This window comes from Alligator mississippiensis, chromosome 4, assembly GCF_030867095.1.
Source record: "Alligator mississippiensis isolate rAllMis1 chromosome 4, rAllMis1, whole genome shotgun sequence".
Classification (NCBI taxonomy): Eukaryota; Metazoa; Chordata; order Crocodylia; family Alligatoridae; genus Alligator; species Alligator mississippiensis.
Window position 1 is genome coordinate 23726035 of NC_081827.1, and position 14149 is coordinate 23740183.

General features: G+C 39.4%; 1 protein-coding gene across 3 annotated transcripts in view; it reads right to left on the bottom strand.

Moving 5' to 3' along the window:
- Positions 1-14149, bottom strand: part of PTPN12 (protein tyrosine phosphatase non-receptor type 12) — a 130046-nt gene that overhangs the window by 72348 nt on the left and 43549 nt on the right. For all 3 annotated transcript variants that reach the window (XM_019487500.2, XM_006266586.4, XM_006266587.4), the window contains exon 2: positions 1475-1583. In XM_019487500.2, coding sequence (XP_019343045.1) covers positions 1475-1583 — 109 coding nt within the window. The remainder of the gene's footprint in view (positions 1-1474; positions 1584-14149) is intronic.

The following is a 14149-nucleotide window of genomic DNA, read 5'->3' on the forward strand; positions in this document are numbered from 1 at the left end:
GATCTCTTAAATATCTGAGAAAATTCATGCCTTAACCAAAGGGAATCATACATCTGAACTTCCAGTTGACCTGAATAACAATGAATTCAGCCAACATTTGCCCCATTTTTCATATTACTATCAAACAGTTGATTTAGCTCCCAATTGCCCCACATTTAATTTTATCTCCTGAGCTAGTTTTATGTTTTTCAATGTTAAAAGGAAAAAAAGAAAAATAAAACCTGAGAAAAGATGTTTTTGCCAAGGTACCAAGTGCTTATTTTACTATTAAGAACACAACAGCATTTCAGCAACATCAGACTTATGAATTCATGCCAGCCAGATACCTACAAAAATTTCATTTTTGCCTTTTTATTATTACAAGAAGCATGCCTTCATCTTTCTCCAAAGGCCATGTCAGGCATATCTTTTGCAGTCTGTCTGGAAAGGCACTGAATTTGGAGCACGTTAGATCAAGGTAGAAAGCTTCAGAGTTGGAGCCTTCAGAGAGCACTCTACCTTCCAAGGACAAACTGGAAAGATTAATTTCTGTCTGGGACTACAGAAGGCAAAGGTCCTTAAATGTTTTTTGTGCCTCCTCCACAGTGGACACGATGCATCTTAACTTAGATGAAACACAATCTGGCCCTCAATTAGAGGCCTAAGTGGACTTGGGCATCTTAAGCCTTGGACACATTCATTTTTAGCACTAAAAAATAGATAAATAAATGAAGTACAAGGAGGCATGCACTGTCTGGGGTGCTACAAAGCTGATACGAAGGCTCACTCAACTAGTTTTTACTATCATGGCAATCTGAAAACTACCAGCAGTAGCAACAACTAATTAGATAGTATCCCCCACTCAATTAGCTAGGGCTGCCACTGACAGCCCAAGGTGGCAACAGCTGATCTAGCAGTCCTGCCTCCCCAATGAACTGTTACTGCTCTACCTGAGAGTCCTCTCTTCCCTACCCCCCAAACCTGGGTAGTGACAGGTCTTCCCACCAATGACAGTACAACAGTATCAGTCTTGCTGGCATTCCCACTGCAGTGGGGCAGCAGGGTGCTGGTAGGACTGACAACTCAATGTTACAAAGCTACTGCTGTCCATCTCTGCTGAACAGCCGATTATTGAAAATAAAACAAAAATCAATGATGAAATAGAATTACATTCTGAATTAATCTGCTGCTTATGGAAAGTGCCAGTTTGCCAGATCTGGAAATAAAAGGTCCAGGTATTCATATATTCCTTTTTAATGCAAAAGCCTTACATATGAAAATAACTTAAGATTGGGAGGGACAGGGGGGGAGGGGGGGAGCCTGGGCAGCACCTCTCAACTTGGTGATAAAATTAAGATGTTGCAGTGAATCTTACAGCAGAGGATAATTCCTATATAATTTAGCTGTTCAACAGGATGTGAATAGTAAGGCTCAAGGTATATTTGGAAAGCATAATTAACATCTCTTTGTTCTATATAATAAAAGTCAAACTTACATGGTAGTATGTCCTTATATCTATTCTTTTTAACATTTTCTTCTTTTTCACCAGTGGCCGTTGGATAGATCTTTTCTGTTCTATATTTAGTTGATAATCTTCTTAACCTCTGAAATAAAGATGTTAAATTTAAGCAATGTTTTAAGGTCTGAACATAAACATTAAGCAAATAAAGGTCATCCCTATTGTACCAGCATCATACTAAACTGTGAAAACAGAACTATTTAGTAGTCACCCTTTCCCCCACAACCCGATTTCCTATAATCAAGTGACAACTACACTTAAAGAAATAATTATATGGCTTTTTTGCATCACTCCAAAAGTAAGACTTCGGTGACAAACTTTTAGGTTGAGCTAACTGAAGTTAGGAAGAAAAGGCAATATACAACTCCTCTTAAATGTACAGTACAAAGGAGCCATACAGGTTTCCCTCGCTTTATGTGGGTTCTCCATGTGTGATGACCCTTTTTATACCAAAAATTAATTATATGTGAGGTAAATTCACTCTTATACGATTGGTGTGGTGGAAGACCACAGTCAGCTGCTTTGTGCAGTGCATTGTGGGAGTGACACACACCAAAAGATAGTCTCTTCTGTTGATCTGTGCTCCTCACTCGTTGTCTGAGACGCATGTTTCTGTAGTTGCCATCCCCATTATGGTAAAATTCACCACCACCCTGTGCTTGTGTGTACTATCTGCTGTTGGTGAGTACCAAAATTTTCTTGTAAGCGGTAGAAATGGGTCTGTGGGTCAGTACAGTCAAGGTCTTGGAAAGTATCCCTATTTGTTACATTGTAAAGTGCGTTCCCTTTATGTGAATTTGAGTTATGTGCCGTTTTCCAGGAACGCATGTACAGCATAAAGTGAGGGAAACCTGTACTATCGCATCTCTCAGGGAGACTGAAGTTAAAGGAAACCCCATGAAATTTTGAGTGAAAAAGGGAAAAGCCAGACAAGTCAGTTAAGAGTTCTAAGCTAATGAAAACTGGGCAGGGAGAAGGGAGGGGGAGGTATTTTTGGTTTGTTTTCTTTAATTCAAGTATTTTTGTCTACTAGCTTCATCTATAACAACACCATAAATAGAATTTTCCCATACAAGAAGTAATTTTTATTCAGACTACTTAAAATAATATTTTGAACACCTGATAAAGCAGCTGCTGAGAAATACTGAGCATCAACACTACCAGTGATGAAATTGTGAAAAGTGTGTGTACAGGCTGAGATGCATCCAAAGGCATCTATCCAATAAAGGCAACCATTAGTACAATACTGGGTGTACCTGCATGCTAAATTTACCATTCCACCCAGTGCAGCCATGCTGCCTTGTGCAAACTAGGCCTCTGAAAAACATCCAGTTTAAGGTCCCATGGGATCTAAGCTCACGTGTATAGCAGGATGTGTGATTTTGAGATCAGAGATTAGATACCCATCATACCTTACTTATCAGTTCAGGGACAGTCCAGGATCATGATGATCCCTGGGCTCCCTCTGGACCAGCAAATTTAAACCCAGGTGCCAACAATTGTCAGTTGCAGCAGGGTACCGAACTGAGATCTGAAATCCAGCCCCAGTCAGGTCCCCTACCCCAGCTGACAATCAGAGGTTTCAACTGTGGCCTGAGCAGAGACCAGGTACGCTGCCCTGCTGACCACCACACGGGGTTTTAAAGGTCTCAGGACACAGGGATCTGGGATCAGGCTATAGCAACCCAATCTCAGGGTACCCATGGCCAGAACTTAGTTAAACCCCATATGCTGCTCAACCTGGTGGTACACAGGGCTTTAAAGGTCCTAGCACACAAGAACCCAGTACTGGGCTATGGCAGCCCAATCCCAGGGCTCCCACGAGCTGGGGCTGAGTTAAACCTCATGTACCACTCAGCTAGGCAGCATGCCGAGTTTTCAACTTGCCAGTGCACGAAGACCCCAGGATCAGGCTGCTGGGACAGCTGTATGCCAGGCCCTAGGGCTGTCCCATACTAGATCCTGACACTCAGCTGAGTGTTGGGATCCGTCATGGGCCAGCCGCAAATTGGCCACACATGCAATTTAAGGCGTTATACTAATGAACCACAGAGTATTATCCACTGTATTATCACACCATAAATCTACTTAAACATATGGCCAGGTTACTATTTAAGATGTTAATCGTGTTTTAATATGTAACATGTCAGGAGCCCTAGTGTGTCAACCACCAGCATTGCAGTCATGTTCTCACAGGACTGCAGGAAGGCTAACTGGCACTGTTAAGCATCAATGTTAATTAGACCTACACCAGTGCCATGCAGATAAAAAGGAGGCATGCTACTTCCTGACAGGGAAGCCATGTGGAACAACAAAGTATATCTGAGGACACTACTATATGGCATGGTAAGTTTGCAGGGAGATCTGCCCACTGCACATAGTTTTGGTCACCAGAAAATAGGTGCATAGAGCCACTGAAGGCAATCGAGGGAATGAATAGCCTACTTTATGAGGAGACAAAGTGTTGGGCTTATTTAGCTTAGTAAAAACAAGGATATACGATTTCTGCCTATAAATAGACCAGGAAAATAAAGAAGGAAGAAAGAAAAGCTATGAGCTAAAAAGGCAATGCTGATACAAGAATAAATGGGTATGAACTGACCACAAATGAAATTTGGCTTGGAAATTATAAAGGTTCCTACCCATTAAAGCAGAGACATCAAACTTCCAGGGCTCTGCACAGACTAACCCCAGGGCAAATGGCAGCAAACTTAAGCTCCACTGGTTTCTTAGCTGTGGGGCTCATCAGCTGCCAATGGAATTTGGGAACATGCCTCTCCCCTGCTTGCCCCACACCAAATCCCCAGCTCCTCTAGGAGGTCTAGGGTCCATATCTGGCCTGTGCATCTTTGATACCCCTAAAGTAAAGCAATCACATTCTGGACCAGCCTTGCAATGGAATAAGTGGGGGCAAAAAGAAAAAAAAAAAAGTCTAGTTGCTATTAAGATGGAGCTTAATAAATTTATGAAAGGGATTCCATGAAGTGGTGCCTGTAATCCAGGAAATCTCTTCTAGTTGTCTGTCCCATTCAAAAGTAAGAAAAATGCAGTTTATAATCTGAAACTTCCAAGCCTGCCAGCAAAAGGCAGGGAAAAAAACCCATACTTGACATTCCTGCTACTTAAAACAAATACAAAGTAGGACGTGTGTTGATAAAACTTGTCTTTTTATTAAAAATCTGCCCTTTTTTTGCTTCCTTATAATATATAACTATATGACTATACAGTTAAGTGCTTAATATACAATTCCTACAAAAATTCAGATGCTCCCTGTAATAATTGCACAATTGTGAAGGAGTAAAATGATCTGTTAGTTCCTTGCTCTGCACTCTTACATGCATTCATTGCCACAAAAGGAGGAAAATTTGTAAAATGTTACAGTTAATCCCCTATGCCAAAAAACCTGAAGAATATCCATTGCTTTACAAACCTCATCTGGCTTGACAGGTGCTGTAAAAGACATTGATCAGTACCTTTCAGGCCCATTATCACTGTGCATGTACATTTGCAAATGACTAACTACATTTTAACATCAATAAATGCTAATTTGTACACAAAGTATACAAATTCAACAGGACCAGCAGTGGATCAAGTAACAAGGCCATTGTGACAAATATTATATTAGCCAGATTTCTCTGCATTTACAACAAAAATTGGTTAAAAACAGACAAGATGATCTAGTTAACATAGTTGCATCATCTAGGAACTGATACTTTAGAAAAAAAAAAACTCATAATAAAATTTTTGCACAATCAACAGGAAAAAGTTGGAAGGGCAGGGGGGAGAACAAGGAGGAGTAAGGTTTCCTTAGGATCAGAAGAAAAGCCAGAAGCAGAAACTAAAATGAATGAACCACTGAAATTTCAACATCACAGCTCTGTCCTGAACAAACTACATTCCTGAATAATTTTTCAACTGCTATCTTTTGGTGATGGTACAATTCAAATGTGCTGAAACATTTGCCCTTAAATACAAGATACAGAAAATATGTTTGGGTAATTAACCTAAAGGTTTAGGATTGCACAGTAGTTAAGTGTATTCCCTTCTGAAGGGCTTGAATTCACTGACAAGATTTAACTGACACAAAGTGGAATTAGTTTGCCTATTAATGCCAACAGTATGTGAAGTACTATCCACATGTCTGGAAACTCTTCCTGATGCGAAGAACTCAATCTCATACACAGGGGTAAGGGAAGTTCAAGGATTCTTATTTGTTATATTTTACCTAGTCTCAAATGACTTTCAATCTCTCCATCATTAGCTACCTTAATCATTGCAGAATGGGGTCTGAGAAGATATTTGAGGATATTGTATAGAGTAGCATGGAAAGGACAAAGGACAGGAAATAATTGAACTAAGGGAAGATCCCAGGTGGACTTGTATAATCCTCCAGTTGAGAGAAGAGCCAACAGCTGATAAATAAATAGGGGAACATTTCTGAAGGGCCTTAGGAGCAAGGTGAAGTAACTTGCATTATATGCTTAGTGAAGGGATTAAAAAAAAGAAAGAAAAAGAAAAAAGCCCACAATTAGAACAGTCATAACAGCTTAGATTTAGATGGTATAGAGGGGAGGATGACTCTGTTGGACCAAAGAGGGAATTAGAGCACACCTGATGGAAGACAAAGATCTATGGAACCTTAGAAATGTTACGGAGGAAGCTGCGTCAAACTTTAGATGCAACCTGAAGGCATAGATAATTATGCAGACCTGGGAAGATTTCCAGGTACAGACCAGAGGGTCAGGGAGAACAGTCAGTAACAGAATGGGGATAGTGAGAGGATTTAAAAGAAAGAATTCAGTTTCAACTATGCAGATGGAAAGAGATCCAGGAAGAGCTGTCAGAGGGACCAGCTTTATATTGCCCCATAATAAACAACTGTCCACAATACAAAGCAGCACTCATTTGGAACAAATCAGCAAGACTGCCAAATTGCTTCCCAGAAGAATTTCAGATGAACAGCAGGGATGTTAAAGATCAAAAGCCTGATGCCTTCATAGACAGCATGGAAGCTTGCACAGCACTTACATGCACTCCAATAGCTGTTCTAGTGTTTAGAGAGCCTTCATTTATATGCACATTTTTAACCAGCAATTGAAAGTTTGTATGTAGCTCTTCAAATTACGTTGAATCATTCAGAAAGTTTCTAAAAAACTAAGTTCCATTCTAGTTAGAAGTACTGCACAGTCTAATTCTGCTTATTCACTGTATTACAGAAGTGGTTTGTGGGATAGTGACAAACCCTTACCACATATGGCAGTGAGGGTTGATCTTTTGACTGGAACAATTTGAGTGTCAGAAACACATTTCCGGCTTTCATAGTGGCTGAAAGACAGTATTGTGAATTGTTTAAAATGTTCTGCAACTGCATCCTTCAAGGTTGCTTTAAAAAAGCCTAATTTTTTTTTAGTCTTAGACCACTACTACATAGAATTTCACAATGAATAAAAACAGTTCGTTACAATGTGTTTGAGAGCCTGTGTGACCCTTTTGCAGTCAGCCTATTTTACTAGTTATTAATTTATACTTTGGCAAGACCTGTAGTAGAGGCACACCACTCAATACCACACACACAACTACTGTATATCAGAAATTGTCTACATATATTAGAAGCTATCCAACTTTTTCCATAGACTACACACACAAGTTTAACGATATTTAAAAGCACCAGGCATTCGTCTGAAACAGAAAACCTTTGAGTTTTTTCCCCCTATTTTGCCTCCTTCCTGATCCTCACAGCTATGCAAATATTTAACATTTCCTTACACACCTAGAATGTCACTAGGGCCCTGCCTACCCTAACTTCTCAATTAGTTTTGCCCTATGGCTTACCAACCATTTCTAGTGGCAGACTGTATTCAAGCTGTTCTGCTTAGAGCAGGAATGTCAAACATATAGCCCATGGAGACATCTTACAGTTCACAATGACCCATGTCCAGATCCAGCCTGCACCCAGGGGATAACAATGCTGTCACTCATCCTACCACACAAATCCTGGCTTGGGAACCATATTGAGAATGCAGTTCTGCAACAGTAGGCCAAGTGGCAGTAGTGTTATGAACCCCCTGGGTTCCGGCCCAAACAACACAGCCATGGCGGTCATCAGGGGTTAACACCACTGTCACTTACCCTATTGCAAAATACCTGAGTTGAGATCCCCACTGGGGATGAAATTCTGTGGCAGTGGACTGGTAACCCCCATGGCTACCAGAGCTGCTGCATTACAGGACCAGCATAAAAGGGTTCATCCTGCCCATGAAAAGCTCCATGGTTGAGATCCAGCCCATGAGGTTAAATGAGTCTGATACCCCTGGCCTAGAATAACAAGAGATGACATGGCGATTATCATTAGCCTCTAGTTTACAGTAGGGCTTCTACCATTCTCGCTCCACTCTGGCTGTACTGTGATAGTACAAGATTTTAAAGTTTGTAAGGCCAGAGGAGAGTCCTGTATGCCAATATAATTCTCCCTATATTTTCCAAAGGAACAAAAATTATGTTATCAAGCACTGCTTCTACCTCTAATGTCATTCACTAAGAATCCCATGCTAAGCTAAGTGCCCTACTTTTTCCAAGAAAATTCTTTCTTTACAAGTTACCCAAAAATATGAGTGCACACATTGAGAAACTAGGACAATCAGTCCCCTCCCCCCATCATAATATTACTTATGGACAAATTTCTGCCAAATTTCACCCTACACTGGTATTTCAAGTAGGCCAAGAGAGAGATTTATTCACTGTATTCACAGCCCTTGTCAGCATTTAGGAACAAAGTCTTAGTCTAACCTTACACAATATGCTTATTACTTCTATGCAGTAAGAGGAAACACTTAACGAAAATGTCCAGCAAAAAACTAGTTAATTAAAACAAAATTCAAAGTAGTTTCAAATTAGCATGCTTGCACTTGAATCTTCTTCCTATTTTTACGGTATTACAATCCTTTTCTGAAACTACTTAATTACTGCAATGGATAAAATCCACATGGTGAAAGAATAAAAACACCTAATTCAGAAAGTTGTCCAAGAAAACTTAAACAGATGCAAGTTTAATTCTAATGTACACAGTAGTACTTCAGACACGGGTAAAGAGCTGTAGGACAGAACTGGAACTTTACGTGGAAAGTGCCCTTATAAACACTAGCCCTCAGTTGTGCTTAACAGTCCACACCTTCCTAGCGCAAACAGCTAATACCATCAACTTCCACCTAAGCTTTCCTTTAAAACAGCTTCTTGCCCTCACCAGTACAGGAGAAAGCCACCCGAAAACGAAACAAGCATAACCAATGAAGTACTGTCTGGGCAGTCAGGGATGGTTTTGCTATCAGGAGGAAATTGTTCAGGATTGTCAACTACCATTGCCATGCTAATATAAAGAACACGGTGAGGGATTTGACACATACCCTGAAGACTTAACACATGTTGAAGTCCTACCCAGAAAAGTATCAGGAGGGATGGGGGCTGTAGCTGCTGTGGATTCAGCTGGAAAGATCAACATACAAGAGTTTGCTGCTGAAGTGATCTTCATGTGGCCCAGCCGTCATGTTTCTTAGCTCACAGGTTCTCTGTGAGCAGGCTAGAATCTGATCCCAGAGACATGAAATTGTAGTCTCCACTACTACTCCCAGTGCATCACACTACAGATAAGCATAAACAGATTTTGAAAACTGCTTGTCACTATATTAGAAGCAACATTGTTTCACTGAGAGGTCAGTGGCAGTCAATTTTGAGTGCACTATGGACATTAACTTGGGTTGATTTGGTATTTTGGGGGGACGTCAAACTCAAGCAGCACTAGACCAAAATTTAGTACTAATCCAGCACGCAAATCAGACCGGGGGGTGGGGGAACAGACGGACAGGAATTCACATAAAGTTAAATTAGGCTCAGCACATCAGCTTAGTCTTTGGGCAACTTTGTGAAATGATGCAGAAAGAAGACCCAGAATGAAACTGAGTGGGCATATCAGATAGTCCAAAAACAGCCACACAACACTAACTAAATAACTGTTTGTGCTTCTGTGGGTTTGAAAACTGCTATTGCCCAGCACTACTACTTTCTGAAAACATGGTATTTCATCTTTTAAAATGAATTGGCAACTAAAGCACAGGTACGTGTGTTTTGTTTGGGTCTTTTAACCAAGTTAGCACTTTTCTTTCTGGTGCTGCAATAGGTGGCACTGAAGAGAGGTAGTTAAGAGTAACTCCTTCTCTTCTTGAGCACCAAGTTCATTCTTCTAGAAACTAAGCAAGGCAAATCTTTGCCAACACAAAAGATGAAGCATTAGATCAAAAAACAGACACACACTGAAGAGCAATTGTTTCCCATTATTCATAACATGACAGTTCTTTTCAAAAGACTGGACTACACTAGCCAACTAGAGCCTAGAGGTTCTGCATCTCTAATAGGTTTCAGTCATACCCAGCGATGGTTTTAAATAAGGAAGTGATAGCAAATATTTTAAGAATCCCCTTCATTATGTGGTTCTGTCTCCTTTCCTACCACTATTTCTTTCTTATACCGGGATAACTTTTTCCCCCAACAGTAGCATCATGTAACTGACAAAACCTTGCAAGCAAAACCGTTAAAAAACTCAATATGGTCAACCAATTAAATTCTACTCGAATATTGAACCTAACTAGCTTGTATTTTTGACACTATGATGTATTCACATTCACAACTAGCAATATTATCATAATTTCTGAAGCACTGCTGAATGACCTTGCTACAACTGCAGTTAACTATGCTCAAGTACTAACTCAAATCCACTCGGATATTGACAGTAATAGTAATTTTACTCGTACAGAAAAGGTCACTTCTGTGAACTGGCAAACAAATAAGCTCTATAAGTCAGGTAATGAACAATGCAATGAATCAAACTTAGCTTAGTTTTCATTTTGATACCTTATAATAAAATAGGAATTCATAAAATCTCGGTAAACGAGACTTCATTACAATAAAAGCATTATATAATAAGTGATGGAAAAAGTCATGCTAAAACAACATGGTTTCAACTACCTGCCCACAGACCACATGATCATCTGAGAAATGGCAATTTATTACACATTATGACATACTCCATACTTTACTACATGAAATCAACTCAATTTGTGCAAGCAAAGTAGTGGCAGCATTACAAGCTACAGCATTTACATAACTGTTCTCAAATGGCTTCAGTAGACTTGCTCCATGATGAAGACTGGCAAGGAATGTCTTCAAGCAACAGCAAAACTGGTTTTAAAATTACCAAATACCACAAAATTACAGGCTCCTGAGAAAACTGCTTTGGTAATTGGTGAGCAATTCTTTAATATTCAAATACAGGAATAAGCCTCAGAACATTTGTTCTCCAAATGTGATCTTATATGGACTGCTGCAGATCATTACAATACATCGGCATAACAAAGCACAAGAATGAGGCTTGGAGGTTGCTAGCTTGCAATCATTTAGTTCATTTAATTCAATCGATTTAATTTGTTCTTTCCCTCTGATCATGAAATAGATCAGCAAAAAAAAAGCGTTAATTTTAGAGACTCATTTAATATATTTAAAATACTAAACGTTTAGCCACTTTAAATTTACTTTCATCTGCAACTTGTGTTGTGAAGGAATAGCCTGCATTAACCACAGCTTCACTTCAATGGTGAGGTAACCAAAAATTGGACAATACCTAAAATCTACAGTGAGCAGCTGTCACCCAAGACTATTAATGGCCTCATTTTTTTACTCACATAATACTTTACCAAAAAAAATCAGTTTTTTAAAGAACAAACACCAGCTAACTGAACCAACTATGAATTCATATACATTTCTGACATAATTATACTGAAGGCCTCCCTGAGATGTCTTTTCCTGATCTCCCCCACAAAGCTTATTACAAATTCTGGGCACCTTTTTAAGGAAATTTCATCTCATCTTCTACACTCAGCTTGAACCACCAGTGACTCTAAAGTACTAAGCACAAAACACATTTCAGGCAAATAAATGTTGGATCTCAGATGCTGTACAAAAAGGTATTAAAACATCTGCTTAAACAATCTAGATTTTCTTTTTCTGCACACCCATTCTAGTAACAAGTGAGTTTGCATAGGGAAAAGGATGGAAGCTTCGTTTTTTATATTTTTGTCAGCTATTGGCAACTTAATCCATTCTCTTTACATACAACTTCTATGCCCATTTGCTCACATGAATAATAAAAGCAACCAGATAATTCAGACATTTTCCCTACCTAAGCATATATTTGTGTAAGCATTTAAGAATCTGGGAGTTAAATATGGGGTTGACAGACCTGTCTGGAGTCTTACTTCTAACTGGCTTAAAAATCACAGCAATACTCATGATTTAAGTTCAGTTAAGACTTCATCACGTAATAGCCGTGAACAGCCTATGAAAGGAGCTGGTGGACAAAATGCAGTTTTTACTAGAAGCCTCAGTATCAAGAGTACTTAACTAACTACCGCTTGTTGGCAGTCTCACCAGGGAAACAGCCTTGAAAACTGAATAACCTATAAAAATTCCCATAGAAAATGGCTGGTGCACACTGGCAACACAGCATTGGGACACAAGTTACAGTTCAAACAAAGATGCCTTCATTCTCCAAGTATTTCACATCAGCATCCCTCCCTAAATAATATTAGGTTCACTTGATTACATGATCTTTACTGATTAATTGCGTGCTTTATTATTGTGACAACAGCCCTTCCTCTTTCCAATCTGCACTGTTCTTTTGCATTTATTTCATCATACATGGAATTAGATGAAAAGTTCTTAATGGAGTAGATACCAGAGCAGATTTGATTTAAATCAAATGGACTTAAATCACGATTTAAACCACTGGTCCAGGAAGCCTCAATTTAATCATTGTTTTCTACAAAAAGTAGATTTTTGTTGATAGGTTTTCCCTTCTACCATACAATTCCCTCACTAGATCTCATATCAGTGGAGAGGCTAGACTCAGAAACTTCTCTTAAGACTTCTGGAATAGCCAGCTCAAAATGTTTCTCTTGTTTCTACTGTCCCTCCCTCCTTGCATTTTTCTCTAGATGCCTCCCTCCTTGCCCAGCTCTACTCCACCGCCAACTCCATCTAAACATTTAACTTCTTGAAACTGCACTTTTAGGCAGAGGTAGTAAGGGCTTGACTGTGTACACAAACTTGCAGAGAGACAACAGGGCTGATAGGTAGATAATCAAGTCTGTTATCCCTCATCTCCATATACTGCTGTTAACAAGACTGCTACTTCTGGAGACACAAATCCAGTTTGAGAACTAAAACAGCATCACAAAGATGCTTCATGGGATCTTCTAGACCAGGCTTGTCCAACATGTGGCCCGTGGACAGCCACGTGACCCTCCAAGCTGTTTTCTGAGGCCTGAAGTGCTGCGACCGGAAACGAAAGTAAACACTGTACTTTTGTTTCAGGGGAGTGATGTGATACCACTTCCTGTGAGGGCTTTAAATATGGCTCACAGGCCCACTGGCTGATAAAAATTTCATGATCTGGCCCCGCATTCAAAAAGGTTGGACACCCCTGTTCTAAACTGAGCACTGAGTTCCATTGGATAGAGTGGTTTTCTTTAAACCTTAAAATCTATAGAGGAGCCTGTGGGAACCCCATAAGATTGGGCCTCTAATATACTCCATCATGGCCTGTTGGGACCTATTCGTAATTTTTTTCTAAAAAACAATACATGAGTATATCATCTCAAATAGTATATAATCCCTATTAGATTATGTCTTTGAGCTTTAACGTATTTTAAATTAAAACTATCTTTATATGTTTATTTTTAAAAGCATATTAACAAAAAAATTAAAAAATAAAATTACATTTAAAAATCTGATTTAATTTTTTTTAAACTTTTTTTTTTAAATAAAAAAATTGATTTTTATCTACCCTGATAGATACTGTATAATTAGTATCTGCTTGGGTACCTATTATATGTGAGGAGCTGAAAAAAAATCTCATTTGAAATGCCTCTTCCTCCTGACAGAATCTCCTCATGCACTTCCTGCTTTCCTTTGCCCTGAGACAACTGTCTCCAGAAGTTCCTGTGTTCCACATAAGTATCTGCTTTTAGCCCTGTTCAGATGAGATGAAAAGCATTCTGGCAAATATTTAAGAGTGCAGCAAGCTTGGAAGTGCTGTCCAGTATATCTCCAAACGAGCTTCCAGTTTTAAAGCTGCACCTAGGACCTACTTCTTGGTTCACAGCAATCAAGGCAGTTTCTCCCAAATGCTGACAGGAAGATGAAAGTGCCCACAGCATAATTATATTAATGTACACCCCAAAACATATAAAAAGTGCCAGAAAACCCTTGGGTCCAGCAGCAAAACCAGACAGTATAAGACTGCAGCAGTGTGCCATTTACAGACGCATGTTGAGGCATTATGTTGTATGAAAATGTGACCTGTGTTCCTGCGACTATTTCTTGTTTGGTGAAAGACAACAGAATATCTGCACCTCATGATATTTTAATAGAACCAATTAGATTTCAGCATTGACACCTCTAAAGGTTTGGTTAGGCAAGACAAAAGCAGAAACGTTTTTAGCTAACCATATTTTCTTCTAGGTAAGATACAGATTAGTGTCTTTTAATTGGTTCAGGTCTGGAAGAGGATACACATTAACCAAGTAAAAAGCCTTCATGTATCTA